The 24,424-nt window shown below is 49.1% G+C and overlaps 1 protein-coding gene across 1 annotated transcript; it reads left to right on the forward strand.

The window, feature by feature from the left end:
• The first annotated feature begins 1,105 nt into the window (after positions 1-1,105).
• Positions 1,106-24,077, forward strand: LOC128346334 (CMRF35-like molecule 3). Its single transcript, XM_053299516.1, has 6 exons — positions 1,106-1,236; positions 17,821-18,156; positions 20,376-20,711; positions 22,659-22,754; positions 23,222-23,339; positions 23,498-24,077. The coding sequence occupies exons 1-6, from the start codon at positions 1,188-1,190 to the stop codon at positions 23,628-23,630; spliced, it is 1,068 nt and encodes a 355-aa protein (XP_053155491.1). The 5' UTR covers positions 1,106-1,187; the 3' UTR covers positions 23,631-24,077.
• The last annotated feature ends 347 nt before the right edge of the window (positions 24,078-24,424 follow it).

Below are 24,424 nucleotides of genomic sequence, written 5' to 3' on the forward strand. Positions count from 1 at the left end.
AGCCGGGCTTCGAAATGTCCCCTTCGGGCCTTTTTGGCCCATTCGGGCCTGGCATGACCCAGGACCTCGCAGAGACCATTTGCGCATGTGCGGGAGCCATTTTTTCTTTTAAAAAATGGCCACCAGAGAAAATGGCCGCTGCACATGCACAAATGGTCTCTGCAAGGTCCTCCTGGGCCATGCCAGGCCACATAGAGGCCATTTGTGCATGCACAGCGGCCGCCATTTTGGCCACCGTGCCACTTTAGGAAGGCCCAAATGGGCCAAAAAATGGGCCAAAAAGGCCCGAAGGGGGCATTTCGAAGGCCAGCAGGGGGAAGTGGGAACCTCTGTGGATCACCATCCCCACCGCCCCAAGGAACAACCCTGGAGAGGAGAGAAGGTTAAAAAAAGAATTGCAACCCCCCCCCCCAAGACCGAACGGAGGGGGGCGAATTCAAGGAGTGCCAGACTGAACTGGTCCGGTCAGGTTCGAGTCCAGTTCAGACTCAAACCAAACTGGGCCAGCTGGTTCTGTGCATACCCCTATTAGATAGATTCATTGAGGAGAGGCCCAACAATTAACCATGTTGGCAACCATGATAGCTAAATAGAACCTCCCTATACAGAGACAGCATACCTCTGCATACCAGATGCTGAGAACCAATAACAGAGGGGTGTTTTTGCTTTCATGTCCCCTTGGTAAGCTTCCCAGAGGCATCTGCTTGGCTGCTGTTTGAAAAATATCTTGACTAGATGGACTCTTGGTCTGAGCCAGCAAGATCAGTCTTGCAATCTTAACCTTGTATTTACCATAGAAGCAGAAATACACTAACTGCAGCAGCAAGCATAAGGAGGATGATATAGGGAATCCTTCTTTCTTTCATTTTATGCTCTTGGGAGATATCAATCACCCTTTACTTCTTCCAAGTAGTTTCAGTTAGATGGGTCTTATAACCTTATTTACCATAAAAGGAGAAATAAACTATAACTAAACTAGAAATAAACCACAGCAGAAAGTATAAGGAAGATGATGACATAGAAAATCCTTCCTTCTTTCATTTTCTGAGGAAGTCAATCAGTTATCTAGCCAGTGAGTTTCAGAACTTGCCTTCCAGCCCCTGTAATCCACAACTCGGTGAGGCTGTCTTCAGCTTCTTGGGAGACGTGAATCGCCCTTTACTTCCGAATAGTTCCGAGAGAGAGCCATGAGGATACTGAGGACATTGTTTCTCCTTGCTTGGGTGTTCATTCCAGGTAAGGAAAATATGAAAGTTGTACCAAAGTCATAGATATTGACATGTAGGGCAGGACTTCTTCAATAGGTGTGGACAGCTACTATGGAAAGTGCAGAAGAGAGGATGGAGGTGCTGCCCTACAATTGAGTGGACGTATTCCATTAAGAACAGGGGTCACTGGAGAAGGGGTGGGCTGCAGCTGTGGGCACCTCCTATGGAGTTTCAGTGGGGCTGTGGGGCTACTCTGGGACAGGGTCTGTCTGGGGGCATACCAGAGGGCAAAATGGTCCAGTGGCCTCAAAAGCATGCCCCCATCTTGGATGCCGCCTGACCCTGCTGAACAGCTGCTTAATTTGCTGCACAGGCTGTGCTCTCAGCTCTTCAGCTGCTGTTTGGTGGGCAGTGAGAGCAGGCAGGATCTGGAGTCTTTTGGAGCCTTTCTGGCTCTTCTCTGTGGCAGTGAGACCCGAGTTCAAACCCCCATTCAGCCATGATACTAGCTGGGTGACTCTGGGTAAGTCACTTCTCTCTCAGCCTAACCTACTTCACAGGGTTGTTGTGAAAGAGAAACTCAGGTATGTAGTACACCACTCTGGGCTCCTTAGAGGAAGAGCAGGATATAAAATGTAAAACAAACAAACAAACAAACAAACAAACAAATAAATAAATAAATGCAATATTATTAATTGTATTAATATAAAGCCTATATTTTGCGATGATATCTATAACAGCAACAACATTGACAATAAAATTCAGCCATCCCAGGTCCTTGGGAAGGACTCGATGTCTGGGTAAAACAAACCAGTCAATAACACCTGTCTGACTGTGTAAAAAAGGAATAATAATGGCATTAGCGTAAAGGAAGAGATACATGGAACCACCACAAAGTACTTGTCATCAACAAATACGAATTAATTGTCCCATTCTGGCTTTATATGTACAGTGGTGCACCTAGGTGATTTCGACACCTGGCTGCTGCCACTAGCCCCCCACCCTGCAACGAGAATCCCCCTTGCCACCGCGAGGTCCAGCCACGCTGAACAGCAGCTTTTCTGTAATTCTAGCTGCCATGTGCGGGGGGGGGGGGGTTGTATGTGAGCCGAGCAGGCCTACCCCCACTGTGGAGCAGGCAGACTTCGTAGGCTTGCGGAGATCTATTCAAACTGCGCAGGCGTGGTTATATTTGATATATTCAAACTGTGCAGGGGCAGTGGTGGAGTGGTGGCAGGAGGGCCCCCCCAGTCTTTGTAGGCCACAGAGATGCCCCTGACGAACTACAGGTTTTCCTTTCAACCCATGCTCCCAGTTGCAGCTTGATCCTTGAAGGGTTGTTTTATTTTTATCTTCCCTTTAATCTGCCTTAGGACAGAGCAGATGAGTTGGTTGTGGCGGCGGTGTGTGTGTGGGGGTTCCTCCAGCCTTACTGCTGGCACTAAATTCCACCTGAGAGTTCTGGAAGTCAGCATGGGTCTGTGCTGATCCCTGGATCTCCCAGGTGGCATCAGTGGCAGATGTTTGCTGCCTGGCACCCTATAGCAGGAAGGCGCTGGAGAAAAAGGCATGAAGCAAAAAAGGTGGGAAGCCTGTTCAGACCTTGAACACAGATCCCTTCGGAGCTTGTGATGCCCCTGAGGCAACGGCAGAAGGTTTGAGGCACATTGTAGAACAAGACATGGGCTGATATCCAGACTGAGTTACTGAGGAGTTACTCTAAAGGACTACTTAATTTCAACAGGACAACTCATGAATAATTTAGTCTGGATGTCAGCCTTGGAAAACAAAAATGTCACTTTTTGAAGGTGTCACTTTTGGAAGGCTTTAAAACTATAAACCAAAAGGCTGAGTAAATGTTTCTAGGTCCTTCTTAAAAACATCCAGAGAAGGGGAAACCCTGATTTTGTTAGAAAGCACGTTCCAGAGTCCCAGGGCAACTCTAGAAAAGGCCCAGTTTTGAGTCGCCACCAACTGAGTTGGTGACAGCTGCAACTGGACCTCCTCAGATGATCTTAACAGGCGGTGGGGTTGATGATGAAGAAGGCTCTCTCTTAAATACCTCAGACCCAAGCTGTTTAGGGCCTTAGAGGTAACTAGCTTGACCCGCTCAGAGCATCTGCGAGCTAGTACCTGATTGCTCCCCTCAACCCCTGCCACAGCCCCCTTAGCTCAGAGATCTCTGCACTCTTACCTGAGCCTCAGTCCTGCTCCTCCTTCTCCTCCATCCAGTTGCTTCCATCCCCTCTTAGTCACTCCTCCATCCCTTTACTCCCCCCTCCCCTCCCCTCCCCTCCCCTCCCCTCCCCTCCTCTCCCTCCCTTGTGTTAGTTGAAGCTGCAGCATTGCTGGTGCCTATTGGCCAAGCTGCAGCCCCCTATCCCTAGAAACCTCCCCACCCTCAGCTGAGCCCCACTCCTACTCCTCCCCACAGGAGTAGTGGCAGCGGTTGACCAGGCCCTTCCTCACTGCCATGGCTGTCATTCCCCTCAGGCTGCTGACAGGCCCAGGCCCGTCCCTTACCTGACTGCCTCCCTCCGCCAATGGCCTCGGTAGCCCCAAACAGCAGCAGTGGTTGACTGGGTCCTTCCTGCTGCCAATAGGTGACTCCATGGCTGCTCGTTCCCCTCAGGCCACTGACAGGCTCGGGCCCATCCCTCATTTTGCCTTCTTTCTCTCTTCCCCTCCCTTCTCTCTCTCTCTCTTTCCCCCCACTTCCTGAGTTAACAGATCTTATTCATCTTGTTTCCTCACCTAATTCACACACTGGCAGCCTCCTCTCCTCTACAATCAAGAACATTTTCTGACCAGTAACAGTTGCATTCCAACTGACCTTAACCGTCACAGGCTCCTTCTTCCTATCTGCATATGGAGTCACCACTGACCAATCACCACGGTGCCACAGGCTCATTCCCCACCTGCATGCAGAATCTCCACTGCCCAATCACCACGGTGCTTCTGCTCACAAACTCTCGCAAGAGCTGCCACACACAGGATTAGCCACGGGTATGCCTTAGAGAATTATATATATAGATAACCAGCACTTTGTATTTCGCCTGGAAGTTACTGACAGCCAGCATAGTTCTTTTAAAATGGGTGTGATATGATCTCTTTGGGGAACCACAGAGACCATCCTGCCTGCTGCATTCTGTACTACCTGCAGTTTTTGAACTGCATACAAAGGCAGCCCAACATAGAGTTTGGATGTTACCAGCATTTGCAATAAGGTCGTTTATCTCCAGAAATGGATGTAGCTGGTAAATCAGCCAAAGCTGATAGAAAGCACTCCTGGGCACTTCCTCAACCTGAGAAATCAGGAAGAGGTTTGGGTCCAGAAGTACTCCCAGACTACGTACCTGCTCTTTCCAGGGGAGTGCAATCCAGTCCAGAACAGGCAGATCTAAACCACTTCCTAAATCTAAACCGCTCACAATGAGTACTTCCATCTTGACTGGATTCAGCTTTAGTTTGTTCTCCGTCATCCGGCCCATTACTGTCTCCATGCAGGCATTTAGGGAAGTTAGGTCATTTCCTGATCAAGTTTACATAGAGAAATAGATCTGGGTGTCATCAGCACACTGATAACTCCCTGCACCAAATCCCTAGGGATGTGCACAAAACCGGTTCACCCAGTTCAGTCCGGATCTGAACCGGGTCCGAACCGGCAGGGGGTGGTTCAGTTTTGGTTTTGTCTGAACAACCCCCCGGTTCGGTTCGGATCCAAACTGAACTGGTTCGGACCGGTTCGGATCTCTGGCATTAAAGGTGACCTTGTGTCCCACATACCACCCAAACCTCAAGTCGATTGGACCTTCCTCTGATTTTTTTTACAATTTTTTAAAATATTTTCAATTTTTGCCCATAACTCCCTATGTGGAGCACTTAAGGGCAAAAAGTTGGGGTGGGTGGTAGACACCCATGGGTGTCCTCCACCCCACAAATCCCAAGGCAATTGGTTGCTCCCAGTATTATTGGTGAATTTTTGAGAGAGAGAAATTCCCATTGGCTAGAATGGGGATTTTGGGCAGCCCCGTACCCACCTCTGTGGGGCGGCATTAAAATAACAATCTAACTGGAAAGAATAGGATGTGTGTCAGTGGGTGAAAGGTAAAGCCACTGCCAGCAAGCTCTGAGAGAGAGAGTTATTTAATGCCTTAGTAAATCCTAATTAAAAAACCCATCACTCCTATCTATCCGGGGATTGCCGGGAGGGACTGAGGCCATTTTTGCCATGGCCCCGGACCCACTTTGGGGGTGCTCCCGCCCCACAGAGGCGGGTATGGGGCTTCCCCAAAACCCCATTCTAGCCAATGGGAAATTTTTTTTTCCTTTTCAAGACATCCACCAACAATGCTAGGGGCACCCATCAATTGCCACCCCAGCTTTTTTGCCCCTCTCTCTGGGCGCCCTAACACTTAACACCTTAATACCTACCTACCACTTACCCAAGCAACTAAGATGACACTCAGAGAGACTACACCAACTCTCTGATCTAACAAAAAGGCCACTGCTGCTGCTGCCTGCCAGCAGTGGAGCAGCACACTAAGCACAGCACACACACAGAGAAGAAGCAGGAGGCGGAGCAGAGCAGCAGACCTGCTGCTCTGCATGATGGATGATGTGATGCCCAAAGAAACCACCACCTCACTCAGTGCCTGCCACTGAGGCCTGACAGACAGAAGCCAGCCAACCTGCTCTGCTCTGCTGCTCCTCCTCCCCATGGATGATGCACACACACCCTACATCTGCATACAGGCAGGCCAGAGGGACCGATCAAAACCAGACCAAGCGCGCAGGGTCAGCACAGGCCAGCCCAGCCAGCAACAACAACAACAACTACTACTACTACTACTACCCCCACAACCAGTGTTGCTACGCCAACATTGCCAGTCACACGCACCACAGCCTGAGCATAGCACACAGCCAACATCTGCTGCCAGCCAGTGCCTAGCAAGCCAAGCCAACAAGAGGAGAGCTGAGTAGATGGCGCACGCACACCAACCTGTCACGACGCAACTGCAAGGGGAGAGGGCACAATTACAGGCAGGAGGAGGCGAGGCAATCCTAACACAGATTTTGAAAGTTAAAATCCAGGACATCTTCTACCACCAGCTGTAGTGTAGTGTAGTGAGGATGATAGTTAGTTTAGTTTCAGCAGACTGACTGAGCATTGAGCATGGGCAATGGCATTGGCAAGCAACACAACACAACACTTACCTGCTGCTGCTGGTTCTAGTAGTTGTCTTCACCTCTTCTTCGTGTGTGCGCAGTGAGTGCATGCCTTTTGCCTCTTGAAAAGAAATGGTTCTCTGGTCCACCACATATTTGCTCAAGGACCACAGAGAGGCCCAAGGCAGGTGGTGGCACCAGTGTGAGTGCATGTGTGCTGGTGTTTGCCACCAGATATGTGTGTGTGTGTGTGTGTGTGTGTGTGTGTGTGTGTGTGTGTGTGTGTGTTGCTAGCTAGGAGGGGGGGAGGGAGGGAGGAAAGGGGAGGGGGAGTTGGAGGGGGAGAGGGATGTAGCAGAGGTGATTGAAGGGGGAGGAGGGTCCAGCTCAGAGTTGGTCAGCCACATATTATGCACACACGTGATCACGTGTGTGCTTCGCTGGGAGAGACCAGATTCTCATCATCTTGCCAGACCGGGGTTTGGGGGCAGGTGAGGTGGGCGTGGAAGGGAGGATGGAGGGTGATGAAGAGGGAGGAGGGAGGATGGGGGGAGGGATGGAGGGAGGCACGGGGGGAGGGAGTCTTGGAGGGGGGAAGGGAAAAAATGTAGACACACAGCACAGACAGACAGACAGCATACTACAGAAAGCATCCACACACACAGACAGTGCTAGGCATCCATTCACACAGACAGACAGACACACAACACACAGAAAGAAACACAACAGCCTGCACCACACAGACACACACACAGAGACCCAATTCCCTCCCCTGCATAGTTATCAACCAATATGTTGTGTTGGCAGCCAGTTCATTGCTATTCTGATGGTTTTTGTTTTTTCGCCATCAGCCAACATCAACAGTGACCACAATCAAGAACATAAGATGATAATTCATTCGTTTCATTGAAAAAAAATATTAAATTCTTTTTTTCATGTAAACCAAGCCCCCCACACATGATTTTTTGGGAACATTTTCAATAAAATCAATTCATTCAGCATTCATTTTTTGTTATCCCTTTGTTACCATTTTTTTCTTTTGCATAATTTTGAGGGTGGATTTCAACATTGGATTTTAAAGAAAAAATTATTTACATGTTTATTTACATACTGATATTTACATATTTACACTGCATTAGAACATATACCCGCTGCTGCCACTGAAAGTCTAGTACTATTAGGGCTGTGCTACTTTGGGTGTGTGTGTGCCGTTCCCACGCCAGGTCCCAAATGCTGACAGGTGGAGAGATAAGGGCCTGTGCTGCTGGTCAGCATTGGGTTTCTTTTTAGGTGGGCGTGGGCGTTGTAAACGTCTGGCCAGTCGCAGCACTACAACTACTACTGCATCTGTGTGTGGGCACTACACGCTGCGACTGGCTGGCACGGCTCAGCATCTGTCACGTCAGCTCAGCTAGAGGTGGAAGGGGGGAGGGTAGGGATGAGCACAGAGGTTGAGCCAGGCAGGTGACCAACCATGGGGCAACCCACGGTAATCACTCACCCGCCTCAAACTCCAGCTTGGGGTAGCCCAGCAGGGGGAGGTTAACCTTAAGGAAGACCAGCTGCTCCACCAGCCCAGCGTCCAAGCGGGAGTGAGAGGGTGCCACCACATCCCCGGCACGTGAAAACACCCGCTCGCTCTGGACACTGGTTGGGGGGCAGGAGAGGAGGCGCACAGCAACCACCGCCAAGTCTGGCCAGACCTGGCGGTGGGTCGCCCAGAACTGTGCGCAGTCCACACCGTCTTCCTCCACAGGCTCCTCCAAGTACTGCACAACACATTGCTCAGCACTGGAGGGGGGCCTGGCAGGTCCAGCCTCCCGCACACCAGGCAAGGCGCCATAGCAGACCCGCTGAAACCACTGGGCGGATTTCGCGGCGGGAGCAAATGGCTGCTGCGATGGTGCTGCCTGGGTTGCCACGCTGCTGGACTGGGAAGAGGGAGGGGAAGGGGAAGCTGACGCCGGCTGGCCTTCCACGCTGCTGCTGGGTGCGGGTTGGGTGGCGGGGGTGCCCCCACACCACTACCAACCTCTTGGTCTCTGCGGGCCCTAGCGGCCTCCTCCTCCCTGACCTTCTGTACCAGGAGGTCCCACCACCCAGGCAATGCGCCGGCACTAACCGCATTGCCCTTGATGTCTGGGTGACAGAGACAAGCAAGGACATACTCCTCCCCGTCTCCCAGCTCACGAATGAGCTGCCTGTCAACCCCAGACTTCAGCCTCCCAGCCAGAGCACAACCCTCTAGCATGGTCAGAGAAATCTGGAGTTCAACCATCAGCTTATCCAGACCCATAGCTATGGGCAGCACCTGGCTCAAGGGAGTGGTGTCGCCACACAAGCCCTTCGTGGCAAAATGGAAGGGATCGAGTGCCGACACCGCCTCGGACATCTGCTTCCACTCTACGCTTGAGAGGTCACAGACGTCCAAGGACTCGTCCCTCGCCAGGGCGACAAGGGCTCTCTCCTGCTCCAACAGGCGCTGGAACAGGAGGAAGGTGGAGTTCTACCACATCTCCACATCCGTAGGGATGAGATGGCAAGGAAGCCCAAGGTCATCCTGCTTCTGGCGAAGCAGTCTCCTGGACCTCTCACTGCAGTGGAAGTGGGCGGCCAGCTTGCGAGACTTCTCGACAAGCGTGGCCATGGCAGCAGCAGCACCTGCGGGGGTGTGGCCCTTCTCCTGGGCCACCTTCAGCTCCTTAAGGCTGAGGGCGTCCCTGACGGTCAGACGGAGCGTGTGTGCCATACACCGTATGTTCACACAGCCCATGACTGTCTCGACAGCGGCGGTAACATTTGATCCATTGTCTGTGACAATGAATTCCCTAGAGAGGTGTGTACACCCGCCAATCCACTTCTCTATCAGGCGGTCGAGTACGGCCGCCACCTCCTCCCTGGTGTGCCTCGTGTCCATTGTCTCCACGTGCAGAACAGCCCACCTGTGCCGTAGTGCAGCGGGAGCCGCGCCGGACCCGGAAGCATTGCCCGAGGATGTCCCCTCACTCTGCGGTCCCCACCAGTGGGCAGTGAGGGCCAGGAAAGAAGCGTGCATCCCACTGACACTGGTCCAGAGGTCAGTTGTGAAATGCATGCTGGTGCCCGCTGGAGCCGCACACAGCCCGGCCGACACGAGCTCCCTGCACTTGCGGTACAGGGAGGGGAGCACGTTCCAGCTGAACGTGGTCCTTGAGGGGATGACGTAATCGGGAGCCAGGTACTGGAGTATCCGGCGGAAGCCAGAGTTCTCGACCACCTGAAACGGCTGCTCATCAGTGGAAATCATCTCCCCTATGAGGCGGGTGAGGTGATGATGGTCCAGACAAACAGTACGCTGGCTGCCCGACAACTGTGTCCACCGCTGGACTGGCAGTATAGCCTGCCTTTTGGCTGGCGCAGGCACACTGCCCCTGTCGGCCCTAGTGGCAGATGCACAAGGTGCACTAGCACTGTCAGCCTGTCCACAGAGACCTGGGTGGTGACGCTCCATGTGCCTCCACATGGGCGTCATACCCAGGTGCCCAGGATCTTTGCCACGGCTGACCTGCATCCTGCAGTGGACACAGTGGGCATGGAGTGGGGCATTTTCACGGACCTCAAAATGCGCCCACACACCACTGCCCTTGGCCTCCTGCACCCTGGGCGCTGTCCTAGGCTGTTTATTGCTGGGTGGCTGTAGTCCTGGGGGGGGGGGCACCGCTGCCTGCCCACTGCTGCCACCCAACCCGCCCCTTCCGCCCTCCACATGAGAGGAAGGGCCCGGATCCACTGGCAGAGGAGCGGCAGGCCTCTCCTCCACCACCTCGGCAGACCCTTCCCCAGAGTGGTGGGCTTCACAAGGGGGGGGCCACTGAGCGGTGAAAGGATAGGGGGAAGGGGCCCCAGAGGGAGGGAGAACCTGGCTGCACTGTCCCCACCGCCCTCTACCGGCTCTTCCACCTCCACAGTCTCCACCACCACAACCACTGGCGGTACCCCAGCAGCACCTGGTGCCACTGAGGAGGGACCCACCACAGCCCTACTTCGAGTGCCTATGCCCGTGCCACGATTGCCGGCAGCAGACGGGGGGAAATCCATCCTGCGGACCAAACTGAGAGCTGGGGAGAAGAATTCTCCAATGGGGAGGATTGGGGTATCCTCAGGCTCCCCGCGCCCTCTCTCTCTCTACGCCGCAGGCGCACCCTGCACCTGGCCTCTCCCACGACCTCTGCCTGGCAAACTTACGTGAGCCCTGGCCGCCACACGGTGCTGACGTTGCTCAGACATGCTTTATGCTAGGAGGGAGACTTTAAGAGGACAGCCAGAAAGGGGCAGAAAAATAATTTGGAGGGGGTTGGAAGGGGCAAAAAAAATAGCCAATTGATTAGGAGGCGGCAGGGGGAAAATTTGTTTTGAAAAAGCCAATTTGGTGGAAAGGAAGACTTTTTGATATGGGGGGGTAGCCAATTGAATTGAGGGGGAGGGTAAACTTTTTAAATTGGGGTGTTAACACAATTGGGGAGATATGGGGCTTTTTTTCCTTTTTAAATTGGGGAAAGGGTGGACCCCTGGGGTGGGTGGCACGGGCAGTTGGTTGGAGTAGTTGTGGTGTGGGGGGCAAGTTTTTTTTATTATTATGGGGAGAATGGATGGGGGGAGGGCACAGCACCTACCTGGTGGGGGAGGGACGCAGTCAAAGCTGGGAACCTGCAAATCAAAGGAAACCCTTCTTTAGTGAACTGAGCACAGTGTGTGCTTGGGGGGTGGTTTTCAGGTAATGCTGCGAGCATCAACCTTGCAATGCGCCTATTTAGGAGGTTACTATTTCCCAAAACCCAAAAACTGCACTTTCAGAAACCAAGTGCACTTTCATAGATAGAACCAACCCACCCTCTCTGCCCAAGAGGCAAGGAAACACTCTGGAATGGCATTGGCAGCATGGAGCAGCATCAGAGTCAGCCCACCCACTCTGCCCAAGAGGCAAGGAAACACTCTGGAATGGCCAACTAGGGAGGGAAAGGGGGCAACAAAAGGTGCACAATTGCACACGCACTCACCCCTCTTCTTTCGGCCCTTCTCCTGCCACACACTGCTGGTCACGGATGCGCCGCCGCCAGCCAGCCACCCCGGGCTGGGACACAGACAGGGCGGCCGCACAAGGCACAGGCAGCCGGGGTAGGTCAACGATGGAGGGGCAGAAGTGAGGAGACAACACTATTTGTGTCGCTCAACTCACCCCCCAGCAGAGACAAATGAACTGAAAAACTTTCACAAAAGGAAAAAAAATCCGATGGCAGGGACCTCCAGGTGAGGTCAGAAGTGGTAGGCTACTGTATGGCTGCAGCTGTGGGAGGAAGAAGTGAAGGTGAAGGGATGGAGGAGAGAGAGAGAGGAGAGAGAGAGAGAAAAAGAGAGGAGGAGCAGCACGGGAGGAGCTTAGCAGCAGGGAGGGGGGAATCACGGTGTGGGGGGACATCAGCTGCAGCGGTCCCAAGAGGAGGGACCAGAGGGTGTGTTTCGGGGGAGTGACTAGTGTGTTGGGGTCTGGGGTCTGTAAAAGGGAGTCAGGTGCAAGAAGGGGGGAAGTCCAGAGGGTGTGTTTTGGGGGGTGGTAAGTGTGTTGGGGTCTGGGGTATGTAAAAGGAGTCAGGGGCAAGAAGGGGGGAAGTCCAGAGGGTGTGTTTCGGGGGAGGGGTAAGTGTGGCAAGGGGGCAGAATCTGGGTTGGGGGCGGGCGGGCAGGGCAGGAGTGGGAGTGAGGGGAAAATGGGTTTCTGGATGGGAGGGGCAAGTTAGGAATGGGGGGGGCCACACAGAGGGAAAAATCTCAATCCAAATCAACACAACCCAATACAAAAACTAACTTGAACAAAGAAATGAAACCACCAATTTAAAAGTCAAGAAAGATTCAAAAAATGGGGAAGGAAGAAGTCTCGGGTGCGTGGGGTGGGGGGGAAGCAGCACACACACAGAGGAACACACACACACACACACACACAGCAAAACCAGAACCAAAAGAAGCAAATTTCAGAACAAAATCCAAAGGGGGGCTGGACTCTGGCAGGCAGCAGTGGGACTGGGGCAGAATCTGGTGGGGGAGGGAGGGCAGGGCAGGAGTGGGAGTGATGGGGGATGGGTTTCTGGATGGGAGGGGTGAGTTAGGAACAGGGGGGCCACACAGAGGGAAAAATCTCAATCCAAATCAACACAACCCAATACAAAAACTAACTTGAACAAAGAAAGGAAACCACCAATTTAAAAGTCAAGAAAGATTCAAAAAATGGGGAAGGAAGAAGTCTCGGGTGCGTGGGGGGAGGGGGGAAGCAGCGCACACACAGAGGAACACACACACACACACACACACACACACACACACACACAGCAAAACCAGAACCAAAAGAAGCAAATTTCAGAACAAAATCCAAAGGGGGGCTGGACTCTGGCAGGCAGCAGCGGGACTGGGTCAGAATCTGGTGGGGGCGGGAGGGCAGGGCAGGAGTGGGAGTGATGGGGGATGGGTTTCTGGATGGGAGGGGCGAGTTAGGAACAGGGGGGCCACACAGAGGGAACAATCAAATCAATCAATGCAATAAAAGATTAAGAAGACCAATTAATAAAATCAAGCACAAGCAGCAGCAAACAAAGGGCAGAAAATCTCGGGGGGGGGGACCAACAAGGAAGGAAGGACCACACAACCAGAACCAAAATAGTCTAAGATGAATGCTAATCACAACAAAAATTGACTGCAGTAAACTAAATCCTAAAGAAAACAGAACTCAGGCGGGCAGCAGCAGCAAGGATTGGGAATCTGGATGTGGGGTGGGGTGGGGTGGGTTTGGGTTTGGGTTTGGGTTTCTGGATGGGAGGGGGGAGGGCAGGAGCAGGGCCACACAGAGGGAACAATCAAATCAATCAATGCAATCAAAGAAAACCAATTACTAAAATCAATGATAGACACAGCAGAAGCAAAGGGCAGAAAATCTCGTGGGGGGGGAGGACCACACAAGAAACAAAATAGATAATATGGGACAATCACAAGAAAAATTGGCTATATGAACAGAATCCTCGGTGGGGGGGGGACCAACTCAAGCGGGCAGCAACAACACAGGCAATGGCAGAAATTATTAATTAACAATCAAACCAACCAAAGCAGCAAATATATAAATTAACACAGAAGCAATAAACAATCAAATTGAATGAAAATCAAAAAGTGGAACAAAAACAACAGGCAAGGCACAAACAGCAATAAATGAAAGCAATGCAGAAGGGTGGGGTGGGGGATGGGAAGCCAAAAGGAGGAGGAATGAGAGAGAGAGAGATAAAGGGTAAAGGGAGGGTGGGGAAAGTAGGAGAAAACAGAAGAAAAAACAACAGAAAAAGTTGGGAAAAGTTGAGGGAAAAGTAAAGAAGGTAACTTTGGACAGACAGACAGACACAGAGGGCAGATGGACAAAAGAAGGTGGCACACAACAACACACAGAGAGAGCAGAGACACACACTAATATAGGACACAGTCAGGAACTCACAGACACCAGCAGCAAAAGAGCAAGGGTCTCAGATGATGATCCCACAACTGCAGCCAAAGAGAAGTTTCTAGGCTAGAGGCTTGGGTTTATATAGCAGGTTTGAAATTCCCTCCTTTGGGAGCCCCCACCTTTGCACTCCCCCCCAGGCCAACAGGGTGCCAGCTCTCAACAGTGAAAACAGCCAACAGCCTACTAGAGCGCAAGACTCATTCTGGCCAATCAAAGGATCAATAACACAGCCAATGCAATGCCTGAAAAACAGCCTCACAAAATGGATGCCAGGAGCAAAAGTTCCAGGAAGGAGCCACAAAATGGAGGACACACTTTAACATTACAGTAAACATAAATACACTCAATTGAAGCCTATGGGACATCCGAACCGGTTCGGATTTCCCAAAACGGTTTGGATCCGAACCGGCCCGGATTCGGTTCGGATCCGGACCGAAAAGGGCCCGATTTGGTCCGGATTCGAGCCTCCAAATCCGAACCGGTTCGGATCGAACCGGTTCGGATCCGAACCGCACATCCCTACAAATCCCTTTATGATCTCTCCCAGCGGTTTCATGTAGATGTTTAAAAGCATTGGAGACAGTATGGAGTGTTAATGGAATTAGCCCAGGGTTGTTTGGTCAGCACCCCAATGTTTGGGCTTTGTGGGGGAATTAGCTCTTAAGGGGGTCAGCTTTAATTTTTTCAGTGTTAATTTTTGCAAACGTTTGGACTCAAAAATGACTGGATTGAGACTGGATATAGTTTCAAAATAAAAGGTTTTTATTGTAGGAGGGGGTACATACAGTACAAGAAAGAAATATATGGTTAAGGCAATATCAAAATCTAAAATACATTTAACTACAATGAGGCATATAAACTTGAAGTCTAATAAAAATACCTTTCTAAATGAATCAACTGCAATGAGGCATTTTAGCTTAGAGTCTAATTGTGTAAGATCCCAGGTGGCAAGAGAAAGAGGCTTGGTGGGTGGCGGCGGCGGTGTAGGGGGGGAGAACTTAGATTTAAGAAAGAGATAGACGGGGGCCCAAGAGCGGGGCAAGTGTTCACCTTCACCTGATCTGGACAATGGGACTTCTGGGCTGCAGAATCTCGCTCCTCAGCATGGCGGGGAAGCAGGAGAGTTGTGGAGATAAGTAGAGAGAGAGGTGCCCACAAGAAGGGGTTCTCTGTGGGTCCAGCTTCCTATGGGGCAATGCAAGCTGAATGGATCAGCAAGAGGACTGATCTGAGTGATGACACAAACAACCGAACACCCCCAGTGGTGATGGCGGATGGACAGTAGATTGTCCAAGCTGGTAGTGATGACAAGCTCTTTTCAGGGTGCAAGAGAGCCAAAGGTGTGCTCAGTGGAGTCCCAAGTACAGCATACAAGAGAACAGGAAGGTTGCAGAGAGTTTCTGATGGAGTCCCAAATGTAAACCACAAGGGGAGCACAGGATGGGGTCCCCAGTGGGATAGAGAGGGGAGCACGAAGATCACTTGTTGGGGTCCTTGTTGTCTCCAGTGAAAAGCACGGGAGAGCACTCTGTATGATGGAACTGGGGATACTTAGATCCCAGAACATGCCTTGGGAGCCAATTCCTTCTGTCCTTGCTGTCTGATTAGAGATGCCAGGCTGGGCCTGCACAGAACGCATTGTGTCTGATCGCTCTTTCCTGGGTGTAACAATGGGGGCTTGCCTTTTGCAAGTAAGGCTGTTTGTGATGAAAATCAGAGTATGCAGGTGCGTGAAAGAGTATTCTTACCAGGACAGGCTCTCCAGTAATCCTCTCAATAATTTCAATAAAATATACCTCTTAGTCTACGTGACTGACTCATCTCCTTGGTGATGGGGCGGGGGACCATTACTTCACTACCTTATGTACTTTTCTTCCTGCTTGGCATAATCAGCTCATTAGTGTGCCACTATCTCCTTAGAAAGGAGAGCGGAGTGAGGTGGTTCACTTGAAGTGCAGAGTGGTCTTGGATGTTAACTCACTATAGTTAACTTGCTATAGTTAACTCATGGGGTCTGCTTAGCTGCGGGGGGGGGGGGGCGGGGCATGTATCTGATCCCCATTCCAATTTGCTTTGTTTGCAGCGAAATCTAGAGGCGACAAGTCCATCGCCAACTAAGTGATCTGTTCCCCTTGTGTACTATGAACTGAGAGCTCACATTGCTGTGAGGCTTCTGAGCATATCCAAAGTGCAATCTCCAAGCTTGGAAATGAACCTGCAAATAGGGAGGCTCCTGGGAGTTGGGTAGAATAAGTGCAGTTAGTAACAGCAGCCTTGTGGGACTCCACATCGGAGCTCTAATTCTGAAGATCAACAGTCTCCAAGCGACACCATCTGGAACCTACACAAGAGGTAGGAGTGGAACCACTGCAGAACCATGCCTCCCACTCCCACCCCCTTCAGGTGCCCCAGGAGGATACCATGGTTGATGGTATCGAAAGCCTCAGAGAGATCCAAAAGGATCAACAGAGTAACACTCCCCCTGTCAATTCCTAAATGGAGATCATCCAACAGGCCACCAAGGCTGTCTCGGCCCCATAGCCTGCCCAAAAGCCAGTTTGAAATGAGTCCAGATAATCTACTTCCTCCAAGACAGCCTGGAGCTGAGACAGGTGCACCTAAGTAATTTTGGAGCCTGGACCTAAAGGCCTTTGGAAACCTCCCCCCTCCGCCCTGAAAATTAAGCATCATTATGCTCGGCTGGGTGACCACACCACCCGGGACAGACTAAAGAGGATTGGGGGGGGGGAAGGGGCTGTGGAGGCCCTGGACCTTAGACCCAAAGTCCATGGGTAACAGTGCCTCTAAGCTGAGACACCACGACTCTCTCGATCAGCTTGCCCAATCATGGGAGGCTGGAGACAGGCCTATAATTGCCCAGTTCTGAGGGATCTAATGCAGGCCTCTTCAAGGTCTAATAATTGCCCCCTTGAGACAAGGAGACATCCTGCCCTCCCTCAGAGAAGCATTAATGATCTTAACAACGCCCTCTCCAATAACCTCGCTGCTAGATCGTATAAGCCATGTTCGGAAAGGGTCTAGAGAACAGGTGGTGAGGTGCAGTGTCCCAAGTATCTCGCCCGCATCCTTGGGAATCACAAATCCAATTTAACCACACAAGAGAAGCTGCTGGACACCTCCACAATAGACTCTGCAGTAACTTTAGAGTCTAGTTCAGCTTGAATATGAGAGATTTTATCTGCAAAAAAATTCATTAAAAAATGTCACAATGGGTAACTGAGGGATCTAAATACTCATTCAGAGGAGGAGGGGCATGTACTAGCCCTCTCACAACCCTAGACCACTCCGCTGGTTTGAGCTTGCAGAAGCAAAGCAGGCAGAAAAGAACTGTTTCTTTGCTGCATGCATTGCTTGCCAGAGCATAGATCTTCAAAAGTGTTCTGTGTTGTGATCTGTCGGATTCAAATGGAGTCTTTTGCCACTTGTGCTCAAGCTGTCTACATTGCCGCTTCAGCCCCCATAGTTCTTCCATATACCAAGGGGCTAATTTAGAAGAAGGTCAGAGAGGGCACTTAGGAGCAATCATGTCTACCGCCCTAGTAAGTTCATTGTTCCAAATCTGAACCAAGGCATCAACAGGATCACTGGCAGAACCAGCCTTAAAGCCTCCCAAGGCTTCTTATTCTTATTTCTTGTTTACAAAGTCAGACAGGTGTTATTGACTGGTTTGTTTCATCCAGACATCGAGTCCTTTCCAAGGACTTGGGATGGCTGAATTTTATCAGCAATACTGTTTGTAATTATAGATATCGTCACAAAATATAGGCTGTTCCCAGTAATTCGCTAACCAAAGGAGCCATGGTTTGGGCTGAGCTGCTGATGGACCTCTGTAATGTGCCAGTTTTCTGTTATATGGCAAAGATTATGGCATGAGCACCTTGACTAATTTGGGTTCATTCTGTTTTTCAGTGAGTACATCATCTGATGTGACAGGCCCTGAATCAGTGACAGGATATCGTGGCAGATCGCTGTCTGTGGTGTGCAAATATGCTAAAGGATATAAGAATTATAAGAAATACTGGTGCAAAGGAGCAGATTGGGGTTCTTGTGAAACAGTTGTTGTGACCACTGGAACGGAAGAAGAGGTGAAGGACGGCAGAACCTCTATCAAGGACAATCTAACTCTCTCAAAATTCACTGTGCGTTTGGAGAGCCTCACACAGCAAGACGCTGGCATTTACTGGTGTGCCATAGAGAGAATAGGAGCTGATCCTGGATTCCGCGTGAATATGACTGTTCTTCCAGGTAAGTTCCTTTTCCAAACACCACAATACGCTCAAAATCAAATAGAGCTAAAGGGGAAGAAAGCATGAGAGAGAGACACTTGCATCCTGAGCCTAGTACAATTGCACAGAAGTAAGTCCCTTGTGTTCCACAGAGCTTACTTGCAGATAACTCTCCATAAGACTGCAGCTGAAAGAACGAAGGGTATGCTTACATTTACTGCGTGAAAATAAATGGGAGAGGGACATTTTAAGAGTTTGAAAATGGCAGCCACCATTTTTTAGCCTACTTTCCTTAAGGAAAGTATACTTCTGAGATCACCTGGCAGAGTTTGTGTGTGTCCCTATCAACTTCACACAATGCCTGGACCAATATGAACCAAACTAGGTACAGTTGTAGGGATACATAGGGACACCTCAAAGGAGTTGTTTGGAATCATGTCATCCACCCCAGTTCAAGGTAGCAGATGAAAACCAAATTTGCTACAGCTGTAGGGACACTTCAATTGCATAGTTTGTGATGATGCCATCCACCATGATTCAAGATGGCAGACGCATGAATGTTTGAGGCGTAAGTTGCTTAACTGATTTGAATCAAATTTGGAACAGTTGTAGGCAGAGGCATTCTTACCCCTGGACCTTGGGGCCCCGGTCTGTGACCTTCAAAGTCCAGGGTGCCTCCAAATGGCCAGGGGGGGCTCCTAACACCACCAAACGCCCACCCTGCCATTGCCCCGCCATGCCAAACTTCTGATTTTCCCCTCATCATAATTTCAGCTGCCATGTGCGCGGCTGAGGGGTGGTGTCCAGGGGTGAGCCGAGCAGCCCCCCACCCCACGGCGGCGGTGGCCAGAGCAACTACTGGGCCTGTCCATCTGGCCCAATGGCTCTTGAGAACTGTGAGGCACTCTAGCATGCCTGCACAGTTGAAATAGATTGTTGCAAGCCCGTGACATCATGTCCCGTGCGAGAGCATGTCCCTAGTAGTACATTCCCTTTTAGGCTTTCTATTGTCACCCACAGAGTTTCTGTGGAGGACTCTGGTCCTCCTAAATTTTCTACCTTGTTAGATTCTACCCCTTCTCTAACGGACAGTGCTACTCCACCTCCAAGATGCCCCTCCCTGTCCTTTCTATGGAGTTTATAGCCAGGAATAATGGTGTCTCACTGGTTCACACTGTTCCACTATGTTTCTGTTATGCCCACTATATCTATATTTTCATTAGCAACCAAGCACTCCAGCTCGCCTCTCTTGGCTCAGACACTTTTGGCATTGGCATATAAGCACCTATATGGAGCTGAATCTCTTACCCGGTGTGCGCTATCTTTCCTTTGGCCATTTGATCTCTTTGACCAGCTAATACTTCCTTCTGTCTGTTTTTTATCTGGTCCCCTTCTGGTTTATCTGGTTTATCTTGAGGTTCAATCTGTAGCCAATGAAATGCTGGCAGTGGGTTTATTTATTTATTTAAACAGTCAGACAGGTGTTATTGAATGGTTTGTTTTATCCAGACATCGAGTCCTTCCCAAGGACCTGGGTTGGCTGAATTTTATTGTCAATGTTGTTGCTGTTGTTATAGATATCATCGCAGAATATAGGCTGTTCCCAGTAAAGTTGCTTTTTGTAATTGGCTGATGGTGATTTCTGTGGCCCCTATGGTGTTGAGGTGCTCTAGTCTTCAAGGTCTTTTGGAACTGCACCCAGGGAGCCAATTACCACTGGGATTACTTTGGTCTTTTTCTGCCACAGCCTTTCAATTTCAATTTCTAGATCTCTGTATTTTGTTATTTTTTCTATTTCTTTTTCTTCTATTCTGCTATCCCCTGGCATTGCTATGTCGATTATTTTAACTTGTTTTTCTTTCTTCTTGACTACAGTTATATCTGGTGTATTGTGTGGCAGATGTTTGTTTGTAGTCGGAAGTCCCATAATATTTTTGCATCTTCATTTTCTTCAACTTTTTCAATTTTATGGTCCCACCAATTTTTGGCTACAGGTAGTTTGTACTTTTTGCAGATGTTCCAGTGTATCATCCCTGCTACCTTGTCATGCCTTTGTTTGTAGTCAGTCTGTGTGATCTTTTTACAACAGCTGATTAGGTGGTCCACTGTTTCATCTGCTTCTTTACGAAGGTTTTGGCTGAGCTGCTGATGGACCTCTGTAATGTGCCAGTTTTCTGTTATATGGCAAAGATTATGGCATGAGCTCCTCGCCTAATTTGGGTTCATTCTGTTTTTCAGTGAGTACATCATCTGATGTGACAGGCCCTGAATCAGTAACAGGATATCGTGGCAGATCGCTGTCTGTGGTGTGCAAATATGCTAAAGGATATAAGAATTATAAGAAATACTGGTGCAAAGGAGCAGATTGGGGTTCTTGTGAAACAGTTGTTGTGACCACTGGAACGGAAGAAGAGGTGAAGGACGGCAGAACCTCTATCAAGGACAATCTAACTCTCTCAGAATTCACTGTGCGTTTGGAGAGCCTCGCACAGCAAGACGCTGGTATTTACTGGTGTGCTATAGAGAGAATAGGAACTGATCCTGGATTCCGCGTGAATATGATTGTTCTTCCAGGTAAGTTCCTTTTCCAAACACCACAATACGCTTGATATATTCTTCAAGGCCTCTTTTCTCCTCCTCTACTGTTTGATGGACTTGCAGCATTCCTCTTCCACCTGAGCTGTGAGGGAGGTATAGCCTATCGACATCACTGCGGGGTGTAGAGCATGATTGATGGTCATGATTTTCCTGGTCTTACGATCTAGCATCTCTAGCTCTGCCTGGGTCCAGTCTATTATTCCTGCAGTGTATCTGATAACAGGTATAGCCCAGGTGTTTATGGCTTGTATGGTGTTCCCACCACTGAGTTTGGACTTGAGGAATTTTCTAACTCTCTTGATGTATTCACTTCCAATTTTTCTTTTAATTTCATTGTGTGCAATGTTATCAGCCTGGAGAATGTCCAAGTATTTGTAATGTTCTTTCTCTTCCAAGTTCTTGATGTTGCTTCCATTGGGCAGTTCTATTCCTTCTGTTTTTCTTATTTTTCCTCTGTTCATTATTAATGCAGCACACTTGTCTAGTCCAAACTCCATTGCTATATCACTACTGAATATACGGACAGTGTTTGGTAGTGATTCGATTTCTGACTGGGACTTTCCATACAACTTCAGATCATCCATGTACAGCAGATGGTTGATTTTACTTGATGTTTTAGATGTTTGGTATCTGAGGCCTGTTTTGTTTACTATTTGTGAAAGTAGGGTCATGGAGATTACAAACAACAGAGGGGATAGTGAGTCCCCTTGGAAAATGCCTCTTCTAATGCTAACCTGTCCAAGTGTCTCGCCATTGATTGTTAACTGTGTACTCCACATGCTCATTGCTTTTTTAAATAAATATCTGAATGTTTTTGCTGACACCAGTTGTTTCTAAACATTTTAGTATCCATGTGTGAGGCAATGAATCAAAGGCTTTCTTGTAGTCAATCCATGCAACACTTAGATTGTTTTTTCTTCTCTTGCAGTTTTCTAAAATCATTTTGTCAATCAGCAGCTGGTCTTTTGTGCCTCTGATGTTCAGGCAATTTCCTTTCTGTTCAACTGGAAGCTGTTTGTTAGTTAATAAGTGTCGCATCACTTCATCTGCTATTATTCCAGTTAATAATTTGAACATGGTTGGCAGGCAGGTTATCGGTCTATAATTACTTGGAACTGCACCTTTTGCTGGGTCTTGCATTATGAGATGAGTTTATTTATTATTATTATTATTATTATTATTATTATTATTATTATTATTATTATTATTTTGATTTCTATACCGCCCTTCCAAAAATGGCTCGGGGCGGTTTACACAGAGACATAACAAACAAATAAGATGGATCCCTGTCCCCAAAGGGCTCATAATCTAAAAGGAAACATAAGATCAACACCTGCAACAGTCACTGGAGGTACTGTGCTAGGGATGGATAGGGCCAGTTACTCTCCCCCTGCTATATAAAAGAGAATCATCATGTTAAAAGGTGCCTCTTTGCCAAGTTAGCAGGCGGTTTGTCTATGTTTTCTCCTGATGGAGGAAGACAGAACTGGTCTCCCAGAAAGGGATCCTGCAATTAGTCCTTAAACTAGGCATTCTCAAACCTGGGTCACCAGATATTGGTCTATAGCTCCCAACTTCCTCAGCCACCATGGCCTAAGGCCTACAGCCATGGTGCCTGGAGTGATGGGAGCTGTAGTCCAACAACATTGGAAGACCCAAGTTTGAGAATCCCTGCCTTAAGTTCAAACGCTGGACACAGCTGAAAACAATAGCATTTTTACCTAATGGGTTTGATGTCCAATCATCCTCAATCTGAAAGAATGCATTGATGAAATCTGAGGATATGTGAGTAAATTTTTCACATTCGACAATAATAAATCCATTTAACCTTTTTGGATGTACAGTAATCTCATTAGAGTAATATTTAATGAAATCATCTGATGTTCAGAATGCTGCCTCTCTTTTTTTTTGTCCCCACTTCAGTTCTAGAAGAAATATTAACCACAGAACAACCAGCCCCTGACCACGTCACAGAGACTACTGCTGTAGATAAATCCAGCCCCAGCTCTGCTGTACAGAGTGAGATTCTCTGCTAATGCCGGGGTGGGGTGGGGTGGGGGGGGGAAGAGGCACCATTGAAGTGGTGCTTGTCTTCTGTTTAACACTGAGATAGCAATTGTGCCTGAGCGTTTCATGATAGCTCATTTTCTTATGGCTGTTCCCTGGGGTATTGGCTAGTATCTTTTTCAGGCTGTGAGTTCCTTTGGGCAAGGGTGGCTCCAGAGGGAGGGCCAGAAGGGGCGAGTGCCTCCCAGACAAGCAATTTGCCCCTCCCTCACCTGCCCTCTAAATTCTGGTTCAGAAATCTCATATGTGGGCACCCATAAATGCTTGTCCACCCATAATGCACCCAGTTTGCCCACCCACAAATGCACTTCACCCCTTCTCCCCACCCCCATTTTTTTCTGGTGGTGCTGCCACTGCCTTTGGGATAGGAAACAATTTCTTTTTCATTTCTTCTGATGCTGCCTAATTATTGTCTTTAGCCTTTACTTCAGAGCCTAAAGAAACATCAGCAACTACAGAAGAAGAAGCAAACCGTTTGCTTTTCACACAGACTCCCAGCAGCACAGCAAAATCTAACCCCATCCTTATTCACATAGGGTGAGTTTTGAGGGTCCCCTTTCTTTAACCAGCTGGACTCCTTTTTTTCAAGAACCAGTGATTGTTCTGATTAAAAAAACAAATTTTTAATGGAGAATGGCATGAAAGAGCTTTGTTTTCTTTTCTAACTCAAATAATATTCTGTGTCTTGTATGCAGCTACCTGATTTATGTGTCTTCTCTGCTTTCGATTGGCTTGAAAACACCCATCCTCCTGTGCATGGTCTTTGTAATCATCTACTTGCATAGAAGAAGCAAACAGCACAACAGTGACACCACCATGAAGACTTGAGCTGCCACACTGTAGGAAAATGGACATATCCTGTTTAGTTCCTCACAGCGGTTTTGCACATTATAACGAACCAACCAACCAAACTCCTGTATGTGAGACAGGAAAGTAACTAGACAAGGAATGGGTGTCGCTCCACCTCCCAGAGAAATATTAATTCATAAGTCAAAACATCCATTTACTGAACACTTCTGTCTGGCTGCAGCACAAGAATAGTTCTGAACATTTGTATATGAAGCAGCAGCGAGATGATGCAGCCACTTATGGAAGAAAGATGAGCTTCTTATTCTCCCAACTGGCTATATTGCCAAGATGTCAAAATAACTGTGTTTTGCTGGTGTTATTTTCCTCATTCCTCTGAGCAAGCCTGGGAAATAGTACTCTGTGTGTATATACTGTATGTCATGCTGGCATTTTTCTTATGATAATAAAAGAAATAATTAATAAGTATTTATTGATGGGGAAAGCCTGAAATGACATCCACACAACTTCAGATTGCAGGAGCCCTGCAGCAGAGGGAGAGACCACCTGCTTCCCAGACAGCCCCCAGGGTGAAAGGCTGGTATTAGTGCTGTCTGTTGCTGCTGCTGCCATTGAGTGTCTGCCTGCAGGAGAGGGAGAGGGTGAGACCACCTGCCAGCCCCTGATTGACCTGTGGGACTGTGGCCTCTGGCTGTGGCTGCTCTGCGGGGAGTCTGTGCAGGATTGGGGCCCAGGAGTGACTCAGCAGTCCCAGCTCACCATCTGACTAGAGTGGCCAGCTCTGGGCCTATAAAGAGATGCTGCTTCCTGCCTGG

The sequence above is a fragment of the Hemicordylus capensis genome, chromosome 2 (assembly GCF_027244095.1).
Source record: "Hemicordylus capensis ecotype Gifberg chromosome 2, rHemCap1.1.pri, whole genome shotgun sequence".
Lineage (NCBI taxonomy): Eukaryota > Metazoa > Chordata > Lepidosauria > Squamata > Cordylidae > Hemicordylus > Hemicordylus capensis.